The 23,834-nt window shown below is 39.9% G+C and overlaps 1 protein-coding gene across 8 annotated transcripts in view; it reads left to right on the top strand.

Moving 5' to 3' along the window:
* Positions 1–23,834, top strand: part of NTRK2 (neurotrophic receptor tyrosine kinase 2) — a 178,497-nt gene that overhangs the window by 76,076 nt on the left and 78,587 nt on the right. For 6 of the 8 annotated variants that reach the window (XM_033163600.1, XM_033163598.1, XM_033163599.1 and 3 more), the window contains one exon: positions 7,699–7,764. The exons of the other annotated variants lie outside the window; for them this stretch is intronic. In XM_033163600.1, coding sequence (XP_033019491.1) covers positions 7,699–7,764 — 66 coding nt within the window. The remainder of the gene's footprint in view (positions 1–7,698; positions 7,765–23,834) is intronic. 8 annotated transcript variants of the gene reach the window in all.

The following is a 23,834-nucleotide window of genomic DNA, read 5'->3' as shown; positions in this document are numbered from 1 at the left end:
GGCTGGGTTTCCACAGCCACTCTGGGTGGCTCCCAATAGAATATTTAAAAACACGATAATACACCAAACATTAAAAACTTCCCTAACGAGGACAATCCTCACCTCCCTTCTCTCCTGCCAGATTTCCATGGAGGAATTCTTCATCCTTGTTTAGCCTTGACCAGATGAAATTGCGTACGAAGAAATAATGTCACTTCAGACCAACCTTTACCTGTAACAGACCACGCACATACATTATCACCACCAGCAGCTTGCATCTCTCCCCCATCAAGGCTCTGAAACTGCCAGAAAAGGTCACTGCCAGTATGGCCTTCTGGTGGGTGTGGGCCCTTCCCAGGTCCTTCACTGTTCTTAAGAAAAAGCAGGGAAGCATGAGTTGTTTTAAATTTTTTAATGAACCAATCGGTTTCTGATCAAGTGCAGGTTTCATACAGAGACTCTTGGTACTTTCCTTCCCGGATGGAGGGATCACCTAGCCACAGTCATTCTTAGCATCCCCATCAGAACAGAGCACTGCAGATTCTGTTTTTTCAGGTTATAAGGATCAGTAGCAGCATTTCTATGCTTTTGCCCTTCAGTCACTCTTGAACTTCAAGGCTCTTCACCAAGATCTTGGAAGGTCCAGCAGCTTTTCTGATGGAGAAGGGGATCTACAAATATCCACTCCTCAACAACCTGCTTGCTTGTTTCTTTCTTCGTTCCCTAGGTCCTGTTTCTTAAACATTGGAAATAACAAGCTCTGCCCTGTAGAGGCATAGTTTTGTCATCTGCAAGGATCTGTATCAGTCACTCCTTTTGTAATTGGTCTCAGTGTGTCCATAGAATGAGTATTTCTGTTTCCCAGCAGCGTGAACTTGGTGAGTGTACTTGTGACGCTCCTCTAACACGGTGTTGTGACATGTCTTCAGTCTTTGTCCAAGCTTCTGGAAATGAATATTTCATACTTCAACTTGGGCAAGATTCTACTTCATATTCAGATTATTGAGACTGAACCAATATATGCCTGCTTCCAAATAAGTGTAGTGCCTCTCTGGTGATGAATACTCTCCTCCCCAGGGAGGCTTGCTTGGCACCTTCATTACATATATTTAGGCATCAGGCAAAAACATTCCTCTTTCCCCAGGCTAACAACTTTGAGAATAAGTGGGGTTTACCTCTAAGCTCATAGGTTATTCCACAGAAGGTTCTACATCCTCTTTGCATCTACGTACTTTTGACTAAAAGGTATGTGGCACCACCTGGATGTTTTTGTAGCTTGATGCCAGTGGTATGGTAAAGGAACTCAATCTAGGCTTAGGTTGTGGTCAGTGCTTTTTTCCCCAAGGAGTACTCAGGGGTACACAGAACCTGCACCTCTTTTGGTTGTTGTTAAAAAGTGTGGCACTTACTGTAAGAACTTCATGATGAATACCAGCGCCCATTTTTCTAGGGGGGAAAGCACTGGTTGTGGTGGATTTGGGTTCCTCCAAAATAGCCTTTAGTCAGGGCTGAAACAAAGAACTCTACAGAAGCAGATATCAGCCCTTGCCAGTACCCTGGAAAACTTCTTGTCATCTTGCACAGTTTGTCACTGCCTACCTGGACCAGCTTATTTTGTGAGCCCCCCTCCAGTTCACGGGGTACCCAGCCTCTTAAAGCCTTGGACCCACTACATTCAGATACTGATTTTGACTGGTGGTGGTCACCTCAGCAAGTTGAGTATCAGTTTGGGGTTCTGCCTTTAGGGAATTAACTGTGTCTTTACCTGTTAGGAAATGTAATCTTTAGGCCCATTAAATATTTTATTCTTAAAATGGACCTGGCCTTTTCTGCAGGGTGTAGATCTTGTTCTTCTTTTCTTCTGCCAACTGCCTGCCACTCCTTGGAGGAAATTCTTGATGTATACAGAGCTCTCATGTGTTATGTAAACAGGATGACGTTCATTTGACAACACAGAACCTATTCTTACTTTGGAAGAAGTTATCTTTGGCCGGACAGTGTCTATGACCTTCCTGGTGCACTGGCTTCAGGAAAGTATAGATCTGCCCTCTACTTCTTGCTATTTGCAGCTGTTTGAAGGCATGCTTGCTTATTCCATAGGGAGTGCTGCGGCCTTGGCAACCTTGGCTTCTTGGGCCACTTTTGAGATCTTCACTGGGTATTATCCTTTCCCATGATATGCAGCAGGATCAAGGAACTGTCCACCAGGGACATACTACTTTTTAATGTCCTAGCACTAGCTGCATCCTTCCCTTGAGGGAAAAGAGAGAGAAAACTAGGGTTTGTCCGCGAATTAGTGTTATTCTCAAGTGAACATTGTGATGTTTCTGATCTGATGGAAAATAGAAAGTTGTCTTCTACCAAGTCAGACCACCTGGTCCACTTAGCTTGGAGTCATCTACAATGTTACAAAGATAAAGAGAGATGACTAGAAAGAGAGAGACCAGAGGTTAGAAAACAAGATGGTAAAGTTGGGAATGCAGGATAGTTGGGAGGAAGCTTAACCACACCCAAAGCTGTGGGCTGCAAATGTACTAGTTGAAAAATCTGAAAGTGAGAACCTTTAGCCAGTTAAACCCTGACTTGCTAACCTAAACCCTGACTTGTATTCCCTTGACCTAATAGTGGGGCATTGCTTTAGTGGGAGAATGGGATATTTATGTTATCAGTTGCCATACATGATTCTTATTAAATACTAGTACATTTGCATCTTTCTAGTCCGCCTCTTTTAAACTTACTGGCTCCTGTTAGAATGATTATCACAAAATGAATGCATGTAACTGAATTTTGATTAGCAATAATTTTAAGGAAGTTTTTCACCTGTGACATTTTAATGTATTTTTAATCTTTGTTGGAAGCCGCCCAGAGTGGCTGGGGAAACCCAGCCAGATGGGTGGGGTACAAATAAATTATTATTATTATTATTATTATTATTATTATTATTATTATTATTTAGGTGGGGTGATTGGGAATGGAACCAGTGGAGCGAAGGGAATCCTTATCCCTTCTTCCACCTTTCACTTTCTCTTTGCAGATTCCCATAGATTGTCTCACTCCATGAGATTGTAAATTGAAGGAGGATAAGGCTATGTTCTCCTTTCACTGTCAGAGACAGTAAGCCTCCGAATGCCAGTTGCTCAGATCCTTTCAGGCTTCACATAGGTTGCCCACTGTGAAAACATAAACAGGTATATATTCACACACACACACACACACACACACGTGTTGATGGTTTCACTTTTAGCTGCTGGGATGTCATAGGGGGTAGGATGGCCTTGAGCTGAGAAGTTGCACAGGAAGGGGAAATAGAAAGAACTTGGAGTTTGACTTTAAGGATGATCAATACCTTGGCTATTTAAATCGTGTAGATATTGCCTTCATGCTACAAGCTTGCAGATTACATTTATTATGCAGGTGCAAATCAGTTGAATAATTCAGATGCCTTCCAGTAAAAACAGACAAATAAGTGTGGATTGTTTATATGGCAGTAAGAAAGTATACAGTATGTGAGATGTCCAAAAACAAAAGAGGAATAGACATGTCTGTGTAACTAGGTATATTAATTTAACGTTTGTTTTAGAAATTAGGGCACTAGGTAGGGTGAATTTTTCATGACAGGCTTACAAATCTGAGAAGAATATAGGAGGCATTTGAAGATGTATCAGATATTTAGACAAGGTAAAAACATAAGCAATGGAAAGGGAAAGGAACCTGTCTGTGGTGATTAAATATGTTTAATACTGGCATTAGAAATATTTTAGAATTGACTGCTAGCATTTGGCTTTATCATATATCATGGGCACAAGTAATCAATAGCTGTTAAATATAGCAGATCAAAATTTGTAGTGGCTCATAAGACTACATCAGTCAGGGACCGTATGCTGTTCAATTTTATTAATCCCTGTGACATTATACTTACAGTTCAAGCAGGTTTCGTGTATGTAATACTGATTTAATGTTGTTCATAAAAAGCCACTAATAGAAAAATCCATTTCCATTGCCTTCTCTCCCTGTGTTTCTTGGGATACACTAAATGAATGTCCCTGGGAACACACTGTATTTCTGAATAGCCATTGGAAAGCATTAAATCAAAGGTGGTTGCTTGCTCATCCATAGGTTTTTAAGGCCTGCCCTGCTGTACCCAACATATGCATAAAAACTGAGTTGTTAAATGGCCATAAGAATGCATTAGGACAGCTTAGCTCTGTTGAATCAGCTACAGGCATTGCTGCCTTCTGTGTCAATGAAATGTGTTACAAAATGGCTGTAGGAATCTATTGAGATGGGGAACTGAACTATGTCCTGTGTGAGTCACCAGGAGCCCAACCATCTGTCAGAAATGCATTTAGGCTATCCCACCCTGCGCCCTGCAAAGAAATATACAGTACTTCTAGGATTTTACCTAACAATATTCCTGCGTCTTCTTAGCCAATCAGAAAGTGCATAGGTTGTAGCTTTCCAGAATCTAGAGTCTAAGAGTATGTGTGTGACTGCACTCCTGAAGAATTAATTTAACTTTAAATTAGCAAGGCAGTGGGATAGCCTTGAAAACCTGGGATAGTGAGATAACATAGGTGCATCTGCTATTAGTGAGAGAGAAAACTACTTTCTCATGAGCTGATTTACCCAGAAAGCTAAGCAAAAGGAGCCAACTTTTTTGAAAAGGCCTAAACGTAAAAAACAGTTCTCTTGACAGGCCCCTCTCTACTCCCCTCCAGCCATACTTCCAATGCAGTAGCATATAGAAAGGGCCTCTCGGGTAGATCTTCAGCAGCAAACAGGCTGGTAAGGGGGAAGGTGGTAATTTAGGTAACTATTCTCACAATAAAGCCTACTTCTCATAAATGACCATGGGAATGCCCTGCCGTAGGTTATCAGTCCTGAGACATTTCTTGTAGGCTTTAATGCCTGCCATGTCAATCAGCCCAATTTTGAATGGCCATTCCATCCAGCATTTTGGATTCTCCTCAAATGCTTCCTCTGGCCCAAACCTGTCACAGCCACCCTCATTTGCATAAAAAATCAACACAGTTTCCAGATGGCCACAGAAATGCATTGTAATGGGCTGGGATTCCACTCCTTGCCTTGTCAGCCTCCAAATAATGCTGTACAAAGGGCTTGTCAATCAATCTGAATGGCTATTAAAATGCAGAGGGTTGGATGGAGAAGGTAATGCTTGATCAGTGCGATATAAATGCATTGCTGGTGGTTAGGGATAGGTGAATCTTATCACTTTCAGTTTCTCATTTTTCCAATTTTAAGTTCAGTTCTCCACATTTCTACAGCAGTTTGCAATATTTGTTTTAAAAATCCTCATAAAAATTCATCAGAACGTTTGTGTAAATTTCTCCTAACATACACGTATTTGCATGCAATTTTGTCTAATATACACACATTTGAAAAACGAATTCCATTAATATAATGCATTTTGAATGTTATTGTCTTCATTATTTACATTTTTATGGACACTTTGCCTCAGTTTATGCATTTTTGTACACATTACTTGGTGGAGAACTGCACTGTGAAATTCAGAGAAGTGTGGTTTTGAATGAATTTTGTATTTCGGTTTACATGTTGTTTCAGAAAGCTTAAATTAGGTCGATTCACCTTCAGATGAGAACTGAATTGAATTTCTCCCCATCTCTCCCCACAGTGCGCATTAACTAACCACTAGTTTGCATTGGGAGTTAACAGTTGCTGTTGAAGTTACCATTGCAAAATATTATGTGGCCAGCCTGTCTCTAGTTTCATTCTTCATTTTTGTAGGATACACTATCTCTGTGATAGTGACATGTTTATATACACAGAAACACATTTTGTTGCACTAAATTGAAATTAAGATTTGGCCAATACAGAGCTACCATATCCCAAGTCAGACCATTTACCTCAGCAATGTTTACACTCAACTGTCATCATCACACCTGGGTTACAAGTTTTCCCAGCCTACCTGGAGATGCCAGGAACTGAATCTGGGACTTTCTGCATGTGAAGCATGTGCTCAATCATAGAGCTGTGTTTCTTCCCCAACTGTGGCTGACATCTATGAGCTATCAGCTCACATGTTACATTGACCCTAATAATGCAGATATACAGACTGTGCCCACATGTACAAAAACATGCCTTTACTTGCTGCCTGAATGCCATGAAAGATGCCATGTCATTTAAGGTTAAGAGAAATGGAATCACTGGACTCAAAGCTGTTGTATAAAGTAGGGCAGGTTTCAATCTGTTCTGAGCAAAGTCTTGGTTTCCCCTGATCTGATTCCAAGTTTAGTCACAATTATTCATCCCACCCAGTCTCCTCAGCTGTTTATAGATAAGAATACGTGCTCACAGAGTACTTTTCCTGTCCGTGCATACTCACCCAGTCAGTTCCTGCTCCTCCCTCCATAACAAAAGAAAAAACTGCTCAGTCTTTTACTACTTCTGCACAAACTAGTTTAACTTTAGCACACTGCCCTTAATTTCAGAAGGAATTGGTAGGCCTACTGGTTTCTTCTACTATCTTCCTCTCTATGAGTAGCTGGAAGTTATCCCATTTACCCAGCTGCAACCCCCCTCCCACTTGCAGAAAGCAGTTAAGACAAGAGGGATGTTCCAGCCATGAATTTTTGCCCTGACTTACTGACCTACTTCTGAGTCCTCTGGAGTAGAAGCTGACAAATGCTGGATCTAAATAGAAATTCTAAAACATTCATTTAGAATGAAACACACAAACTCACTTTCCATCTAAACAGGACTGAAACAGGACTCAAGTTGAGGTGTGCAAACATAGGCCTGGATCCAAAGAACTGCATGATCAGTTCTGTGTGCCAGAGGGATCTTTGAATTTGTGCTTCTCAAAGAGCAGCTCTCTTTTGAAGCAGAGAGCAGTTTAAAAAGTGGTTTCTGATTTGGTGCGGGACTAAAAAGTCATCGTGGGTATGCCTAAGGCCTTTTGTGCACCTGAAATGGTTTTTTGGATCCAGGCCACAATTAGCAACAAGGCAATCAGGGTGGTTGGAAAAACCAGACAGGTTATTTGCATTTTTATGGCGTGCACATACAAACACTTACATTAAAAAAAAATTCAGTCAGTTAATTCAGAATTACATCTATCTGCTAAAATTAAGTAATCTCAGCCCTGTCTTTTTCTGCCCTTCTATCAGGTCCAAACTGGATGTGACATTAACTCAATGAATGCAATTAAACTGCAAGTTTCTTGTTATGTAAATATCGGCCAAGGGGAAGCCTTGGCAGCTTTGGAAATTGAGTGGGGACGGGAAATATAACTATTTATTTCCCTGCCATAGCCTCTACAAAAACCACCTGCTAAAACTCTTTGCCTCATCTCAAATGACCCTGAGCCTGTTCAGTCTTACCCTCAGTTGCTTCTTTTACATGATAAAAAGCATGTAGGTTAATTGCATCTTGTCTAGCTTTATGTATATTTTCCACCTCTTTCCTGACAGAGAGGTTGCTGTTCATGACATCCTGGAAGAATATGCAGAGATCTCCTCAGTTTCTTTGTGTCTGGGGTGAGGTTCTTATGAATAAGTAGTTTAGGTGCAGACCTTCTCTTTCAAGAAGTTTGCATATTTTTGCTCCCTGTTAAGGAACCGTTAAACTGGAGTGAGTGGTGCTGGTGTGAGCAATGGAATGTGTTAAATGACCATAAGTTATGTTGAGCTTGATCAACACCCTTTTCTGTTGCATTAATGCCAGTGCATCTCGTTGCAGTTGAATTTAAACAAGTTGGTCTGGTAGACCATATGTGGCTGTCATTGCAAGACTGCGATAATGAAGGTGAGACCATTAGTTGTATAGACTCATAGCTCATGGACCAGAGATAAAGACTAAAATCCATTTTTCTTATTAAAAATGGATATACTATGAAATGATTCCATCATAGTAGTAGTCTTAGCGCAAAACATTTTTACCATTATTGTGTTGTGTGGTCCCATATATTTCATTGGTCATTTTAGTTTTACATCCATCCATCCTAAGAGACACAGCAATTGAAGGATAAGGAGGATTATTACCTGCCTCCAATTCGGGGCTACAACTGCACTGACTCCTAACAGGTGCTTTGTGGCAGGAGGATTCAGGAACAAAAGTGTTGCTGACACATCATTGTTTTTTTGACCAACAATTTCTACAATTTGATAACCAACATTTAATATTACCACAGAGGAAATATAACATGCAAGCTTCAGAGTGTTGCTAATGACACATAGGAACAGAATTTCTTGGCATCTTTCCTCAGGGCCAAGTCCTTATGAACAGATAGTCGGGTCACTTATACTCTTGACATTTAATGTCTTGTGAAATGAAGAATTTCAGTAGAACATATTGTAATATCTGGTGACTCCAGCCTGGAGTTTTATGGACAGTGATATGTGCCACAGCACCAGCACAGATTTCCCACAGCATTTAAAATTAAATAACAAAGGCTCCAGGGATGTGTATGTTAAGTTGCCTTCTCCCTTGAAGCCTCTGATGAAATGTTCTCTAATCATACCTTCATTTGTCCTAAAGTTTGAAGATTTCTTAGGACTCTTTGAGTCTCATTCCAAAGACCCATTGAGCCATTCACAAAACTGCTTCAGTACTTGCAAATTGACTGGTGACATCAACATGTATTTATATATTCATTCTAATTATAGGTCACTTACTGTGCACAGTTTACAATATGATAAATCCTAATACGTAATCAAAATGCATAGATGTACAATAAGCACATAGCTTATAAGCCCCTTACGTCAGGGCTATAGTTCAGTAGTAGATCATCTGATGTGCATGCAAAAGGTCCCAGATTCTATGGTCATAAGGTCTCAGCATCTACAGCCACTGTAGAGCCACTGTCAGTCACCATAGACATTACTGAACTAGATGGGCCACTGGTCTGATTCAGTATAAGGAGGCTTCCTGTGTTCCTACATGAGGACTGACTCATGAGACCATTTCAGTATGTGAATGCTGTGAGGGAAAGCAGCTCTGCTCCTTTCCTTTCTGGGTATGGAAGTTTTCTTGGAATCTTTTTAATGCGATTATAACGGGGGAAAGGGTCATAGATGAGGGAAGGCAGAGTATATATACTTTGCATTCAGAAGACCTCAGCTTAAATCTCTAATGTCTCAAGTTTGGAAGTTTGTGGGTTCCAAATGATGGGAAAGACATTGGCATGAGACCCTGGAGAACTTTTGCCTCATAGAGGGCTGGATGGGCAAATACTTATTTAACATATTTTTAGACTGCCTTTTAGGGCCATAATCTCAGCAAGCAGCTTCCATCATGCATAAAAGACAATTCAAATAGTGTTTCCTGGTATTATAAATCAGTTTTCTATGTTTCTAATGGCCGACTGCTTGCAGACTGGACTGGTTTGTTGTTGTTTTTAAAAAGCCAGCAAACTTAGTTATATGAGTTCTCAGCTGAAATCTAGTAGTGCTGGTGATAGGAATGCAAATGTCATTAAATAAGATTGCCCTGGTTTTAAAATAAATAATAATAATAATAATAAGTCTAGCCCCAGCCAAAGCCGGGCTCAGAGCGGCTAACAACAGGTAAAAATAGCACAGTGTAAATAAAATTGCACAGTCAATTAATTAAAATACATTCTAAAATCAATTCAGAATCAAATTAATGGCAACCATCGGGTTAGAGTTCTATGAAGATTATGGAAGGAGAGAGGGGTTAGACTGTGCCTTGGCCGAAGACCAGGTGGAACAGCTCCGTCTTGCAGGCCCTGTGAAAAGATGTCAAATCCCGCAGGGCCCTAGTCTCTAATATTTAGCTTTCTAGTGGTATTCCTGGTAGACCTTGGAGTAAGTCACCCATAGCCTACTGTCCAACATAGCTTAACTCTCTAATTAATTTTATGTCAATGAATTTGGTAATATTTAATTACCATTCCATTCTTGTCTAACACATGGGCTGAATTTCCAGAAAAGTCTTCTTAAATTTAACTTTGAGCTAGTTAAACTTGGAAACATACCAAGGGTTTTGTTTTGTTTTTCAATTCCTTAAGCATATATAGCCCCAGATCCAGCAGAGATAAGCATGCTTAATCCCATTGAAACCATGGCTAATTCTGTGTAGGATTTAGGTGTCTGTTGGAGACAGCATCCACACTAGTAGCAGGATTATATCCTGTTCATTTTCCATCTCTTATCACATCAATGGTGGCTTTAGCTGAATTCATTCCCCTGTACATTTCCATGGCAATTGTCTAAAATGACACTGTGTCCATTTCTTTACAAAATGCATGGTGGACGTTCATATTTATTTATTTAACTATCACCTTCCAAACACAAGTTTCAATGTACCATTAAAACAGCTTTTTAAAGTGTTTTAAAAAGCACAGAAAATAACAGTTTATGAATTTAAAAACAGTGCAAAGTAGGCACTCAGGCAGAGCCGAGACCTTTCCATCCAGCTGGGAAAGCCTGTCGGAACAAAAACATCTCCAAATGTTTCCAGAAAGTGCAGAGAGTGGGTTCCTGTTGTATCTCGACAGGAATGTTGTCCTACAAACAGGTTCACGTAGAATTGATGTAGTAGGTACAGGGTTTACAAATAATGAGAATAAACTTCTAGGTTCACTAGTAATTTGAACTCAGCTTGATCTTTTATTTCCCTTCTCTCCCCCATCCCCTTTTTGAAGATTACCCCCTCTGGGACCCTACAGCTAATTCTCCCCTGGCCTCCTCTCTGGCCCAAGTAGGACTAATTTAGCCAGCTAGCCCTGGTTGTTTAATGTTTATTGTTTATTGGGTGGATTTCCCCAATTGATTTTTGAACTTTGAATTTTATGTTATTCATGCTTTTATACTGTATTCTATGCTGCTTTTATGTTGTATTACAATTAAGTGTTTTAAATTTGTTGTTAGCCACCCTGAGCCCGGGTTTCTGAACTGGGAAGGGCGGGGTATAAATAAAAAATTATTATTATTATTATTATTATTATTATTATTATATATTACTATAAAAATACCATTTTTAAACACACTGTAAAGTTTTCTGACAACATCAATACAATATAATTTTAATTGAATTTATTTCAGTATTACTATTCTTAGCAAGAGCTGCCACTGTAACCAGATCTCATAGGGATTTGTACTCCCCATCTTTTTCAGTATTGTTAGAGCATGGTTTTATGATGCAGCCCATTGCAATTATTTGCATCCACCCAGCCCCTTTTCCTCAGATGTGAGTGAGTTGTAAATTCATAGCACAAAACCTGCCAGCATATCGTTTTGAAAGGAAGTTTATTTGAAAGCTGTAGTCTTTTTAATGCCCTTCATTCTCACTAATCAATAAAAAAGCAAGGAACCATATCTTCAGCACCAGCAGAATCGTAGAAGGAAGTGCTTATTAGACATTGCACAGGGCAATGTGAGAGTAATGACCCTGAGTTTGAGAAATGCATAGTAAATCCTAGATTAAAATGCTGAATACAATTTATATTTCTCTTTCTGTCTCATGCCAGGAAGATGTATATGCTGTTCAAGGTTTCAGTTGGAGAGAACACCATCAAGTAGCCTAAAATAGCCTATTACAGGCAAGGCCACTGCAAAAGAGTTTAAGGAAATCAGCAATCATTGCCTGCAGGGCATGAGGCTATTAACCCTACCCATATTTTTGCTGTCAGAAATGCTGAGTCTATGGGTCATATCTTAACGTACTACCCCACTAATTCATTTTATATTGAGATCAGTGTTAACACTTTTTCAAAAATTAAAGTGTGTACAATTCCATTTCTCTCTCTCACACACATACACTTTTATTTTATGAACTTATGGGTAGATTATTTAAGCTATCAAGCATATGAATGAACACTGTCAATAGCAATCACATTAATTATTCCAATTTGTCTCCTTAAATTATAAACTTCGTTTCTGCAGACGTTGAGAATATATGGCTTGGCAGTTAATAAGGAACGTGACTTTTATTAGTTGTACAAGAAACTGCATAAAAAACCCACATGTGTCTCTTACATACTTATTTCTGTGTTGAGGACTGTGGACAAAAATGTTAACAATAATGATACATTAGTCTGATATCGTGGTGTTATGGTAGTAGGTTGTGTCTATAGCTCTACAATGATTATGTGTCTGAGGCAGTTCAAGAAAGACTAATAATGGGACTCAAGACTCTGTGTTCTGCTCATTTCACCCATTGACAGGATATGTGACCTTGTTTGATGATTCACTTAACCTTCCTGTGCATTGATTAATTAATGTGCGAATGGAGTGTAATCATTAGAAATTGTCTAAAGTTACACAGTAAGGGCTCCACACTAGATTACTACCTGTTATTTGGGCCTGAGCATTTGTTTCAGCTACCATATAAGAAAACCAGCCACAATCCCATGCAGATAGGTTAAATGTTTCTTGTTGGATGCTGCATTTATCTTAGGGCAAAATTTATTTTGTTTCTTACATGTATAGTCAAAACTGGGAAATTCAATAAATCCTGTACAAATGTACCTTTGGATGGTTATATTGCAGGTAAAAGGATTCATAACTAAATGTATGGTTTCCTTTGCCATTAGAGAAAGTAGAGTGGACTGCCAGTATTCTACAAATTTCACCTATAAACCAGAAGCTCTAAAGCATGTACTGATTGTCATGCTCACAGCTGAACATTCTGCGTAGGAAGTGGGGAATAGTAACGTACGTGGAGAGCCCACTTCATATAAGATGAGCAGAAGTGTTTGTGCTGCTGATCATGCCTCTCATGTTTCTTTAACGTTTTGAACAGGTCTCACTTCTAATGTTTCTCACCATTTTGTCCTCATCTCTATTATATTTTCAGTACATGGAGACATAATCTATCACACATAGCTATGTGGATGTGTGTGCTGCTCTCATACTTAGCTTCTTCCCTCTTTCTCCCCTTCCAGCCAGAATCTGGCCCTTTCCACTTCCCATTTCCAGTCACCCTGTTAGGATCGTCCTACTCTCATGTAGGACCCTGGTAGAGACACATGCCCAACTGGCAAGTTCTCTCCCTCCTGCTCTGTCGTTCGGGAGCTTCAAAAGTTTTCTTCAGCTTCAATATCACAGCGACTGATACCAAGAAGCATCAGCACACTTATGATCCTGCAGCGCATTGGCGGTTCGCGTAAACAGACTCAATAGCTCAGCATTTTGGCTAATCTGCTTTTCTTTACATATAATACACTCGGAGCATTCTGACTTAGCTCCTTCCTCTTTCTCATCAGACAGCAAAGAGAGAAAAAACAAAGGACAATAGTCTACATTCCAGAACACAGTAGCACAAAACATCCTGTCTCCGTCACTTCCCACACTGTGGAATGAAAACATACACTGTCATGTGATAAACAACAATCCCATGACTGCAAACACGGAGCAAGAATCCTAACACACCCCACCAACCATTTAAGAAAAGAAAAGAAATAGCAAAAGTATAGAATTGTCTTACTGTTCAACACAGCTGCTGGTAGCTGTGATTACAAAAACCATACAGGTTGTGGGTATGATTAAGAAAACAGTGTGTCCCACAATTTGAGAAACACTGTCATAAGTTTAAAATAACCTTTTTTTTTGCAAATGTAGAGAGGTTACCCCTCCCAAAAGGCAGTCATCCGAGAGAGAGATTTGAGCGCTCTCTCTCTCTCTCTCTCTCTCTCTCTCACTCTCACACACAGATAGCTAAAGGAAGAAGAAGAAGAAGAGTTTGGATTTGATATCCCGCTTTTCACTACCTGAAGGAGTCTCAAAGCGGCTAAAATTCTCCTTTCCCTTCCTCCCCCACAACAAACACTCTGTGAGGTGAGTGGGGCTGAGAGACTTCAGAGAAGTGTGACTAGCCCAAGGTCACCCAGCAGCTGCATGTGGAGGAGTGGAGACGCGAACCCGGTTCCCCAGATAACGAGTCTACCGCTCTTAACCACTACACCACACTGGCTTAAAAGGCAGACTTCATAGTATTCTGAGACATTTGTGTATTAGCTGTAGCTATAATATCACATGAAATTTCAGATTAAGAGGCTTTTTTCCGAATAAAATAAATAAATAAAACAAGGCGGCAACATTTGCAAGCATTGCCAAGGCAGCAGCTGAACAGCATAAATTATTTCATTTCACTTTCTGCTTGCAATCAGAACTGAACAAATTTGGTAAGATTTCCTTTTTAGGTAACATTGCAGCATCCTCCTTCCTTCTTTTTTTATTGCTTCCCTTTAACACTCAGCTATTCTTCATTTCTCTCCTAATAATCATTCTTCATTTAAATGGGTCACAGATACAAGTCTTGTTACGGATTATTGCTTCCAAGCTGTGTAAAGTAAATGTCTATATCTTGTTTAAAATAGCTGAGATTGCATAGGGTATCAAATAACACCAATATGCTTGAGATATATGAGGAAATATAGTGGGAGACAGAAAACAGAGTTCGATTTTAGTCAGATTTTAAAGCCAGAAGAATTTTCAGATTCTGCGTCTCCAATTTGGAATCACAGAGTCGTCGTGATCATTTTAGGCCATTTAGTGCATGAAATCCAGAGCTGTCCAGGCTCAGCTTCAAGACCTCTGGACAGCGAGAGCCCACCACCTTTCTAGATAATTGTCTCCATTGTCAAACTGATCTTACCATTCTGCTTCTCCTAATGTCAAACCAAAATCTACTCTTAAGTCCATTAGATCTATGTGATATGCACATCGTACATTTATAGCATGTTGCTTCCTCTAAAAATCCTGAGATTTTAAGTTTAACCCTTGCAGAGCTGTGTTTTTCCAGGACCCTAAGCAAACGATAGTTCCCAGAATTCTTTAGGGAAAGCTATGTGTTGAAAATGTACTTTAAATACCATGTGTTTTAAATGGTGTGGATGTAGCCCTAGTGTAAAGCCTTAGGGTTCTGTAACTGAGAAGAAGAGGGGCGGGTTGGCAATAACTCCAAAGTCTGTGAAATAATCCTTTATCTCTTAAAAGTAAACAACAACAAATTATTCACATAACCAGTCAGTGACAGTGGTAGCAGTGCTAGAAAGTAAATTGAAACCCAGGGAAAGATGAGAACGCTCAGCTTCACCCCACTTGTGTATAACAGCCACTTTGATGGGACAAATATAAGATCAGTATGGTGATTGATGTCATTAGTGCTCCCGAGCACACACAGTTTGTGCTTTCTCGTGTCCTACTTTAAGCAGTGTCTCGGATTTTCCAAGTGGTGCTTAGCTGTGATCCTGAAGTGCAAATCATTCTGCTAAAAAAATCGCAGTTCATGATGCTGTGTGCATACCTCCTCTATTAGATATTGGAATGAGCCGTGGTGCGCTGGAAGTTGCAGCATGTCTGTGTGTTGTCCCTGGCAAGATGTGAGTAGCTTACTGGGTAGGTAAGAGGCCACTTAAAAATAATCACAGTGAAGTGTTAATCACATCAGTGAATGTGGTATTCCTCAGAAGTAGTTGTCATTACAGCAAATATTACCTTATGAAATTAATCTTCTTAATGTCTTAAAGCCTTTCCTTCAAACAGCTTATGCGAACACCCCATTACAGAATCTGGCAGTTCTAAATTGATTACACTTGCTCTGAGATTATAATTTTGTGTGTGGTTTAGCCAAATCCCTTTTACTCTCTCTGTTTTTGTTGGCTTTTCATTCTACGTTGTAGTGATTGTTTCAGCAAAAGGAATTTAGGCAAGCCTTCTTGGAAACATGAAATAGCTCCTAATAAGCTAGTTTGTTTTGCACATGTGTCATTACCTACAGTGAAGCTGCAAATAGTAATGTTGCCTCGGGTGTTAAATTAGCAATCAAGTGGAATGCAAATGAAGTAATTGCTGTTTACACCCTTCTAAGCCCTACAGCCTGTATTGATAAACTTTGGAGCAGTTAGAAGCTCCAAAAGTCTCCTTTACATTTGAAGCACATTGGAGAATGTTTCACAGGATAAGCACTCATCCATTTTTATTTTTATTTTTATTTTTTGTGGCCTGCATTCTTTTCCGGGTGGCTCTGTGATCCATGTGATCTTCCCCCACTTTGGGGTTGTGGGGTGGAAATCACACAAACCAGATCTCCTCAAGATTGGGTGCTAATGTGGAAGGCCCAAGTTACGCAGCAGTGTGGTTCGGAAGGGACTTCCACTGGTCTTCTACTATGTTGTTGTCTGTGCTATTTTCCTAGAAAAAGAGGTGCTGGAACTCACCATCACTGCTTCCCTTGTTCTCTTATGATGGCAATGGCACCCACCTGAGAGGTGCCAGAACTGAGTTCCAGTGAGTTCCCCCTGAAACGAAGCCCTGGTTATTGTGGAGGTGCCTTGACCTGAACATTTGAGCCAGACACAGTTGTATGTGGTTCTGAATCATGGCATCCATGTCCACAACCAAGGAGTATTTTTGTGCTTCTCATATTACATTGCTTTCTATTTTGAATATTTTATTTGTTCACACAATGCATATACAACCATACACTAAGTAGTAAATGCCTTTTAAAGGGAAAAAAGGAGAAATCCATGCATGCAAGTCATGTCAAAATATATATTTTCTTTAGCATCAAGTGCATTTTTTCCCTTATGGTTGTGTCATGTGTTTTGTTAAATGCATTCCATATTTATTTGATTCTTAAAAAAGTATTTATGTTGATTCATTGTGTTAATTTTGTTTGACTGTTATAAGCATGATTTCTCATATGTTTATTTTGTTTCTTTTAGGTTCTGTTTTGTTTCATAAGATTCCACTGGATGGGTAAATGAAATAAGGAAAAAAGAGAGAGGGGGCGTGTTGAATCTATGTGCTTCTCTCTAGGCAGTGGACATGTTTGTTGTGCTGTCAATTGCTACACTCCTTGGACCTCTCTTGTAGAGATGAGTTATGTTTGGAGGACTGGAAGTATGAACTGTTTTGGCAACTTTAGTTCAAAATTAGCCCCAGGCAGCTATAAAGAAAGCACAAAAACAAACTGTTGTATTCCGTAGCAACGATCCTGCTCACAAAGTGGCATTTTAGCAAAGTTCCACAGTATTATTTTCAATTCAATTGTTTGCTTGAACTTAGCTGGAAAGAGAATTAATTTTATAGATAATATTTATTAAAGGTGAACTGCAAATACTTTGTGTACTAAAAAGTTAAAGTGTTTTATGTCCTCATTTTACAGATTCTTATATTCCAGCCTTTGAATTATAACATTCATACCAATGGAGCAATTGCTCACTTAAAACCTGAGCACCTGCATGTTTGCAGGACTTCGATCAAACATTCTAAAACCAATAAAAGTAGTTCCGCAAAGCTTTCTCAACATAAATAGTCTTTAGCATGGGCTGGCGTCTTTGGAGAGAAAATAAGCTGTAAAATTGCTTCTTAACATGCTGCTGTTAAGGCATTGTTTAGCAGTATGCCATCACATGTTCAAAGATCACTCTTTCCTATTCCTAGTCAGGAAACGTTATATGACTCTCCACCACTGCTACCATTAAATAAAATATACTAAATTGCTATATGTGCAGTTCAAGTACTTGCATGGTCTTCCAGGTCTTGAACCCAACAGCAGTACTATTGCCATTGCCATTATTCTCATACAGCATAATCCTATTTCTCTTTTTTGAAGGAAGGTAGGTGGCAGACATATCCCTAGGTGCTGTGGTGGCATCTGAGGACCCTTTTCAGACTTCAGCTCTGAAAAGTGGCACATCTCTCGCTATATGACAGCCTGCTCTGTTAAATATAAAAAAGCATGAGTGGATTCTGGTGCAGCTGCCCAAGAGGTTTCATTAAGTTCTCAAAGGAAAGGTGTTCTGTGCAGCAAAGGAGCACAGAATAAGTGTCTAACATCTCCTTGCCTAACCCTGTCAGACCTTTGTCATCTCCATTATAATTCACTTATGCACCTCTGGGAACGAGACTGATTCTTTCTCCTGATTGGTATGAACTTATATTTGGTGTTAATGGACTGAAAACCATTAAACAAAAGGTGGGCAAAAAAAACGAATGCTATATTTAGCTTATTCCAGTCTCATCCAAGCTGCAAAGTTTCATGTGTGTAAAAAACAATAGATGGATATCTTAAATACCAAACTGAGAATTGCCAAACTTCAAAATAGTCTCAATTTTCCATTCTTTAAAGAAGCTTCCAGATGCACTTATTGTCACATAATAGGTTTAGGATCTTTATCAGTATTTCTATAAAACATTCTTGTAGTATTTTGCAGTTCAACTTTAAGGTACAGCCACAGGTACGATTTTGGAATAGCTCTATGTGTACTGACAGATTATTTTGGATTCTATGTAATCAAGGCATTTATTTTGATAAAACAGAATTGATTTGTGCACCACCAATTTATATATGCAGACAGGCAATATAGGATAATCTGGGTATTTTTGTACTCCACATTAGCCACCCAATGCACTGTTCATGCTATAGTTACTCACAATGTGTTATGGATTACAGCACATGGCTATTTGTTGTTTGTGTTTTGGCAGTAGCCATGCTTAAATAATGAAATAGGCCATGCTTTGCTAGTTGATTTCCTTTCCAATATGGGAACAGATAAAGCTTACTGTAGCCAAATTTTGAAGTTGGAACTTGCAGTATGCTTTTTTTCATTTGGATTACTATTGACCCTGCCTGTCACTCTAGATATTTTAATCTGTCCAAATAGTGTTGAGTTACAAAGATCATGGTTAATTATACAATTACTGACCCCTTAAACCACAGTGAAAAACCATCCCAAGAAATCTGCCAGGGCCATTATAATACAGTTAAAGGCATAGCTTTCATTGCTAAAGTGGTATTAATAGTATCTTGCTAAGCAGTAAAAAGGGTTTGTAGAATGCTGAAAGTCTGTTTTACACATTGATAAAACCTGAACGGGTAGAATAGTATATTTTTCTTGTCAGCAGTAGTGCCTAGCTAACTGTCATGCTAGCTAATTGCAGCATACATTAAAAATCAGTCCTTGGCTCTTGCGGGGGGGGGGGGGTGTTTAAGAACCAGAATCTGAAGCCACTATCATGTTCAGAAACTATTCACTTACTTAGGTGGAGCATTCAGGTGAGTACCCATGTTGGTCTGACACAGTCGAAATATATAAAAATAGGATAAAGGTTGAACAGCTTCAGGTCTGTAATAAAATTGTATCCTTTCTTGTTGAATTCAATTGGAGTTCTGCTATTGGCATGCATGGCTAGAACACGGTACCTTCTGTAGAGTATATTTGATCAAGCCCTGAATGCACACTTAATCACAAACACGTTAGTGTTCCATAACATAAAATTCACAAGGAACGTGACCATTTAAAAGGGGTAGCTGCCCACCTTTAAAATTTCTAGAAATTAATTTGTACGCGTTGCTTACATTTTATCATGTAATAATTTGGGTTTCATCGTGCAATATAACTAACTACTGTCCAACTAGGACATATAGCTCAGGCTTTGACTCATTTTCATTCTTAAGTTACTAGAACTGTTCTTAGCAAAAGACAGCGTAAAGCTGACAAATTAAGCCAGGCATCAGCAACCTCCGGCCCATGGGCCGGATGCGGCCCACAAAGGCCGTTTAACCAGCTCATGAGCCACCCGGTCACCGAGCTGCCCGCTTGGCAAGTCCCCCCCCCACTGCGCTAAACTGGCACGGCATGGCACGGGGACTCGCCAAGTGGTGCCGGAAATGGCATCTGCGCATGTGCAGATGTCAAAAATTGCTTCTGCGCAGGCGTCTGGGCATGCGCAGAAGCGATTTCCAGTGCCGGGGACATGCACATATGTTATTTCCAGCATCACGCTGCGCATGTCCGGCCCACAGCCGGATAACCTTGCCGACGCCTGCATTAAGCTGAATTGTGACCATTTTCATTTAGCATTTTAAAAAGTAAAGAGAAAAAATGAACTTGTGTAATTATGTAAATTGCGTGGATTAAACAGGAGTGTTCTGCAAAAGGGGGGGGGGGGAGCCAGAATATAAATCTTACCTTCATCAAGTGGAGTGAAAAACACTCCCAAACTAGTTCTTCTTGGGTTCCCGGTTTTAGATTGTAGGCTACTAAGTTGGTGCTACTGGGAAGAGTTAGGATGCAGCAGAAGGACCCATCTGCTGGTGTGAAAGAAATTGCCTGACCACTTCAGTAAGCATGTTAAAGCGGCCATTACATAAGGGTCACAAAGTCATTGGTGGCCTGGGAGGTGGGGAAGCTCTGCTGCCATGGGGGCTCCATTGCATCTAAAGAAAGCAGCATGACAGGGCTGCTACCACCCGCAAAGTTTCCACTGGTGGTAACCAACATAGGACCTAGAATTGAGGCTCAACAGAACTGACCACAGGCCCACTGGATCCTAAGCTATTCCCCATCTTCTTGAGCAGGACCTGGTTCCCCCATAATCCTCCTCCCTGATGACCATGCCTGCAATGTAGGGGTCAATTCATAGCACTACTGACCACTCCCCAGGCAGAATTTAGATTGCTCTGACCTTTAATTAAATGATTTCTTCTATGTGAGTTTGGGGGATGTAAACTTGAAGTCTCCCACAATACCACCCATTTGGATTCCTATTGTAGAAGTGAAATAATGTTCTCCTGAAAGTCCTGCTCTCCTGTGTATCATTAGTTAAAATCCTCCAAACACTTATCTTAGAAAAGTCACAGTGACTTCAGGGTCACTACTCTTAAGTAAGTGGTTTGAAGATTTTGACCAGTGAAGCTACCTAGTCATGGCATGCCAGTCGCCTGGTTCATATGTCTCATTGAACAAGGTACAGTTTAATATGAATGAAAAAAAATTCACTGCACTTCTTCCTCATGCCTTCCCACCACCAGGAAACAAGCCAGAGTCTGGCTTGTCATAATGTCCAAAGCCTAGTTTGTTTCTCTCCAAAGAAACAAGTGGGAACATAATTTTTTATTCTTTCTGCACAAGCCCAGGTTTGTACAACACAAGAGCGGGGGAGGAGCACAGTGAGAAAATTTCAGCTGTGTCTACCAACTGCACATTCACACTAAACCATTGTTGATTTTTAGCTATGGTTTAATGTGTGCAATATTTTGCTAGCCCATTCATACAGTACTGTGCCTTACAGAGGAATAATAGCAGGATTTATTCCCCTAGCTGGAACAAGCAGGTGCTGACATATTCAGCATTTTATTGATTTGAGTTTAGATCAAATCTAAACACCCATAATTCCTGACTTATGCATAATCAGGCTGTTTACAATTTAATTAAATCATATCAAAGCTTTAATATAACTGCTATTAGAGGGCACCATTTCTTTTGGACCATAGGATTGTATCCAGTGCTGCAGCCCGGCTGTTGCAAGGGACTTCTGTGTGCACAACAGAACTTCCTTTTTCTCTCTTGCCGTCTCCCCATGGACCCTCAAAATTAGCTCTAGAGGATTGGAAGACCCTGTGGAGCAGGGGGGGGGGGGGTTGGGGGGGTTGGAGGAAGGAAACAGAAGTCCTGTTGTAGCAGTGGAACCTCACTGGAACAGTATTAGATACAGGTTGTAGATCCATTTGAGTAAGAGGAAAATTCTCATCATTTGCTGTAATCCATCAACAATGTGAAACTTTAGATACTCTGCCTGCAATTCATCTTAAGAGGAAATTTTATATATATATATATTTTCTTGTAAATAATTGACAATCACTGATTTTATTTCAAAGCACGATCTTGACAATATGGACAGGCTGTACTTGCTGAAATTTCTAAACTTCTTTTTAACAGGCCAATAAAGTTTTATAATTCATTACCATTGTGTCTTGCATTTTTTGTAAATGTATGTAGCATCTACCTAGTCCTTCATCAGTGAAAGTCTAACCAGAAATGGAATCCATTGATGTATCATGCTTATGTTTTGATTTATTTTGTTTCTCTGAAATTTGTAGATATCTGTGTATGTTTATAGTCTGGTGCATTTCTAAAATATGTAGCTGGTAATGTTTTTCTCATAAATTTATTTAAAATTTAGAGTATGGGGTGTGTTCAGACAAGTAAAAATCCATATCCAAATTTAAAGTAAGGGAAATGTAATAATTTGCTGAGGCAAATATATGTGGTTAATCTAGCATCCCACAATTATTTAGCATTTTGGTGATAATTGGGAATCCCTTAGACTACTAAACTGAGTCTCCAAAGCATTTTCTGATTTGCATTATGGTAGAATGGGGTGGGGGGTGGAATGCCCTTTAGGTATAGAACTGGGAGGGGACGAAGGGAATGTGCAGAAGAAAAAGGATGAAGTCGCTACATAGACAGGCAGAATGACTGAGGAAGGAGTAAATTGTTGCAGTTACTTGCATTCCTGGATCAAGCGTCTTAGCAATGTCTCTGTCACTTTTGTTTTAAACACTGCAATGTCAAAATGAACTGGTAAGAAACATCTTACAGGTAAGAAAACATAACGGTTGGAACTATGCCAGTTTCTTAAAACAACTTTGATAGAAGAGGAACAAATATAATTTCCCAGTTAGGTAATACTGTAGATCAGGGATCACCAGTCTTTGGGTGCCTGCGGGAAGAAGCTGGGACCCCACATAAGTTCTCCAATCACTCATACACCACCATGCAGCAGTTAATTCTTCCCCCAAACTCACCCCTTGCACTGCAGTTAGGCTTGAAAAAAAGCTGCCTATTGCTATCATAGAAGGCTACTTTCAAGCCTCATTTCACCAGGGGGAGAGGAGGACCCTGCAGGTGCCAGGGAAATCTTTTGTTGGCATATGGGTGCCAATTGGTGATTCATGTCATAGAACTGACTTCCTAGGTAAGTAAGTTTGTTTGTTTGTTATGCTATTAACATTCACTAGTTGAGGTTTATTGCCTTTTAGGGCCCTTCTCTTAATCAGGATACATGTGGAACATGTCCCAGTTCTGACAAAAGAGGTCCTTTCATCTGGGGAAATGACAGGGACAAGAGATGTGTACAGGACTCATCAATCTGATGGCGTTTCCACTTTAATGGTGCCTGAGAAGGCATTGTTTTTCTTCTGCTTGCTCCAGCCCACGGGTGGCTAATCTGTGTGCCTCCAGGTGTGCTCCAATCTAAGTGGAGGATCCTAGCAGGGAGCAAAGGGTTAACCCCCCACCCACCCACACACCCACACTACATTGCAGGTCCTACACTGGCAGTTTGTGCAAAACAACAACAGCTGCATAGCCATAGCACAATGTCGTTTGGCCCTGACATGCTTAAGGAATTGATCAACCCCAATTTTGCCTGGGTGCCCTTGCCAAGACAATGGCAGAGTTGGACTGAACTTCCCACCGTATCTGGCAAGTCACCTTATTTCAATATGCCTCAGGGTATTCCTTTAGATGAGGCCTGTACGTTTCATGGGCGTAGACAGTATTTTTGTTAGGGGGAGGCAGAACCTCAGATTTGTATTGATTTTGATTGATGGCTATGCCCATGGTACGCTTTGTCAGTTTACAGCCCCAACTACTTGCTTTCATGCTCATTATGTCATGTGAAGGTCACTAGGAGAACAACACTGAGATAACTGGGTCAGTTTTTCAGATTTTTGCACAATAAAAAAATATATTCTCACAGAACTAGAATAGATTCTACATAGGCACACTGTGGAAACGAGCTGTTTTCTTTTTATAACATAGCAGGGAAATGGAATGGAAAAACTCTGAAACATTTTTGGTTGATGTGAATGCAAGGGGATTATTCTGGTATCTGTTTTCTTTTTTAAGGGAAGAGAAAACAATCCTATTGAGTGTTAAAGCAATTATGCCTCAACATTGCCCTTTCTTGCTATTTGTACAGTCATGTCATGTTTTTCCCATGGTTTTGAATATTCTAGTTCTGCTAACTTGGCAGATGCAGATTTTTACAATCTAAGCTGTTTGTGTTTGCAAAATGTGCAGTCACATTTTTTTTTTCCATTCTGGGAGGACAGAAGTC

Source organism: Lacerta agilis, chromosome 11 (genome assembly GCF_009819535.1).
Source record: "Lacerta agilis isolate rLacAgi1 chromosome 11, rLacAgi1.pri, whole genome shotgun sequence".
Taxonomy (NCBI): domain Eukaryota; kingdom Metazoa; phylum Chordata; class Lepidosauria; order Squamata; family Lacertidae; genus Lacerta; species Lacerta agilis.
This window is presented reverse-complemented; position numbering and strand designations above follow the sequence as displayed.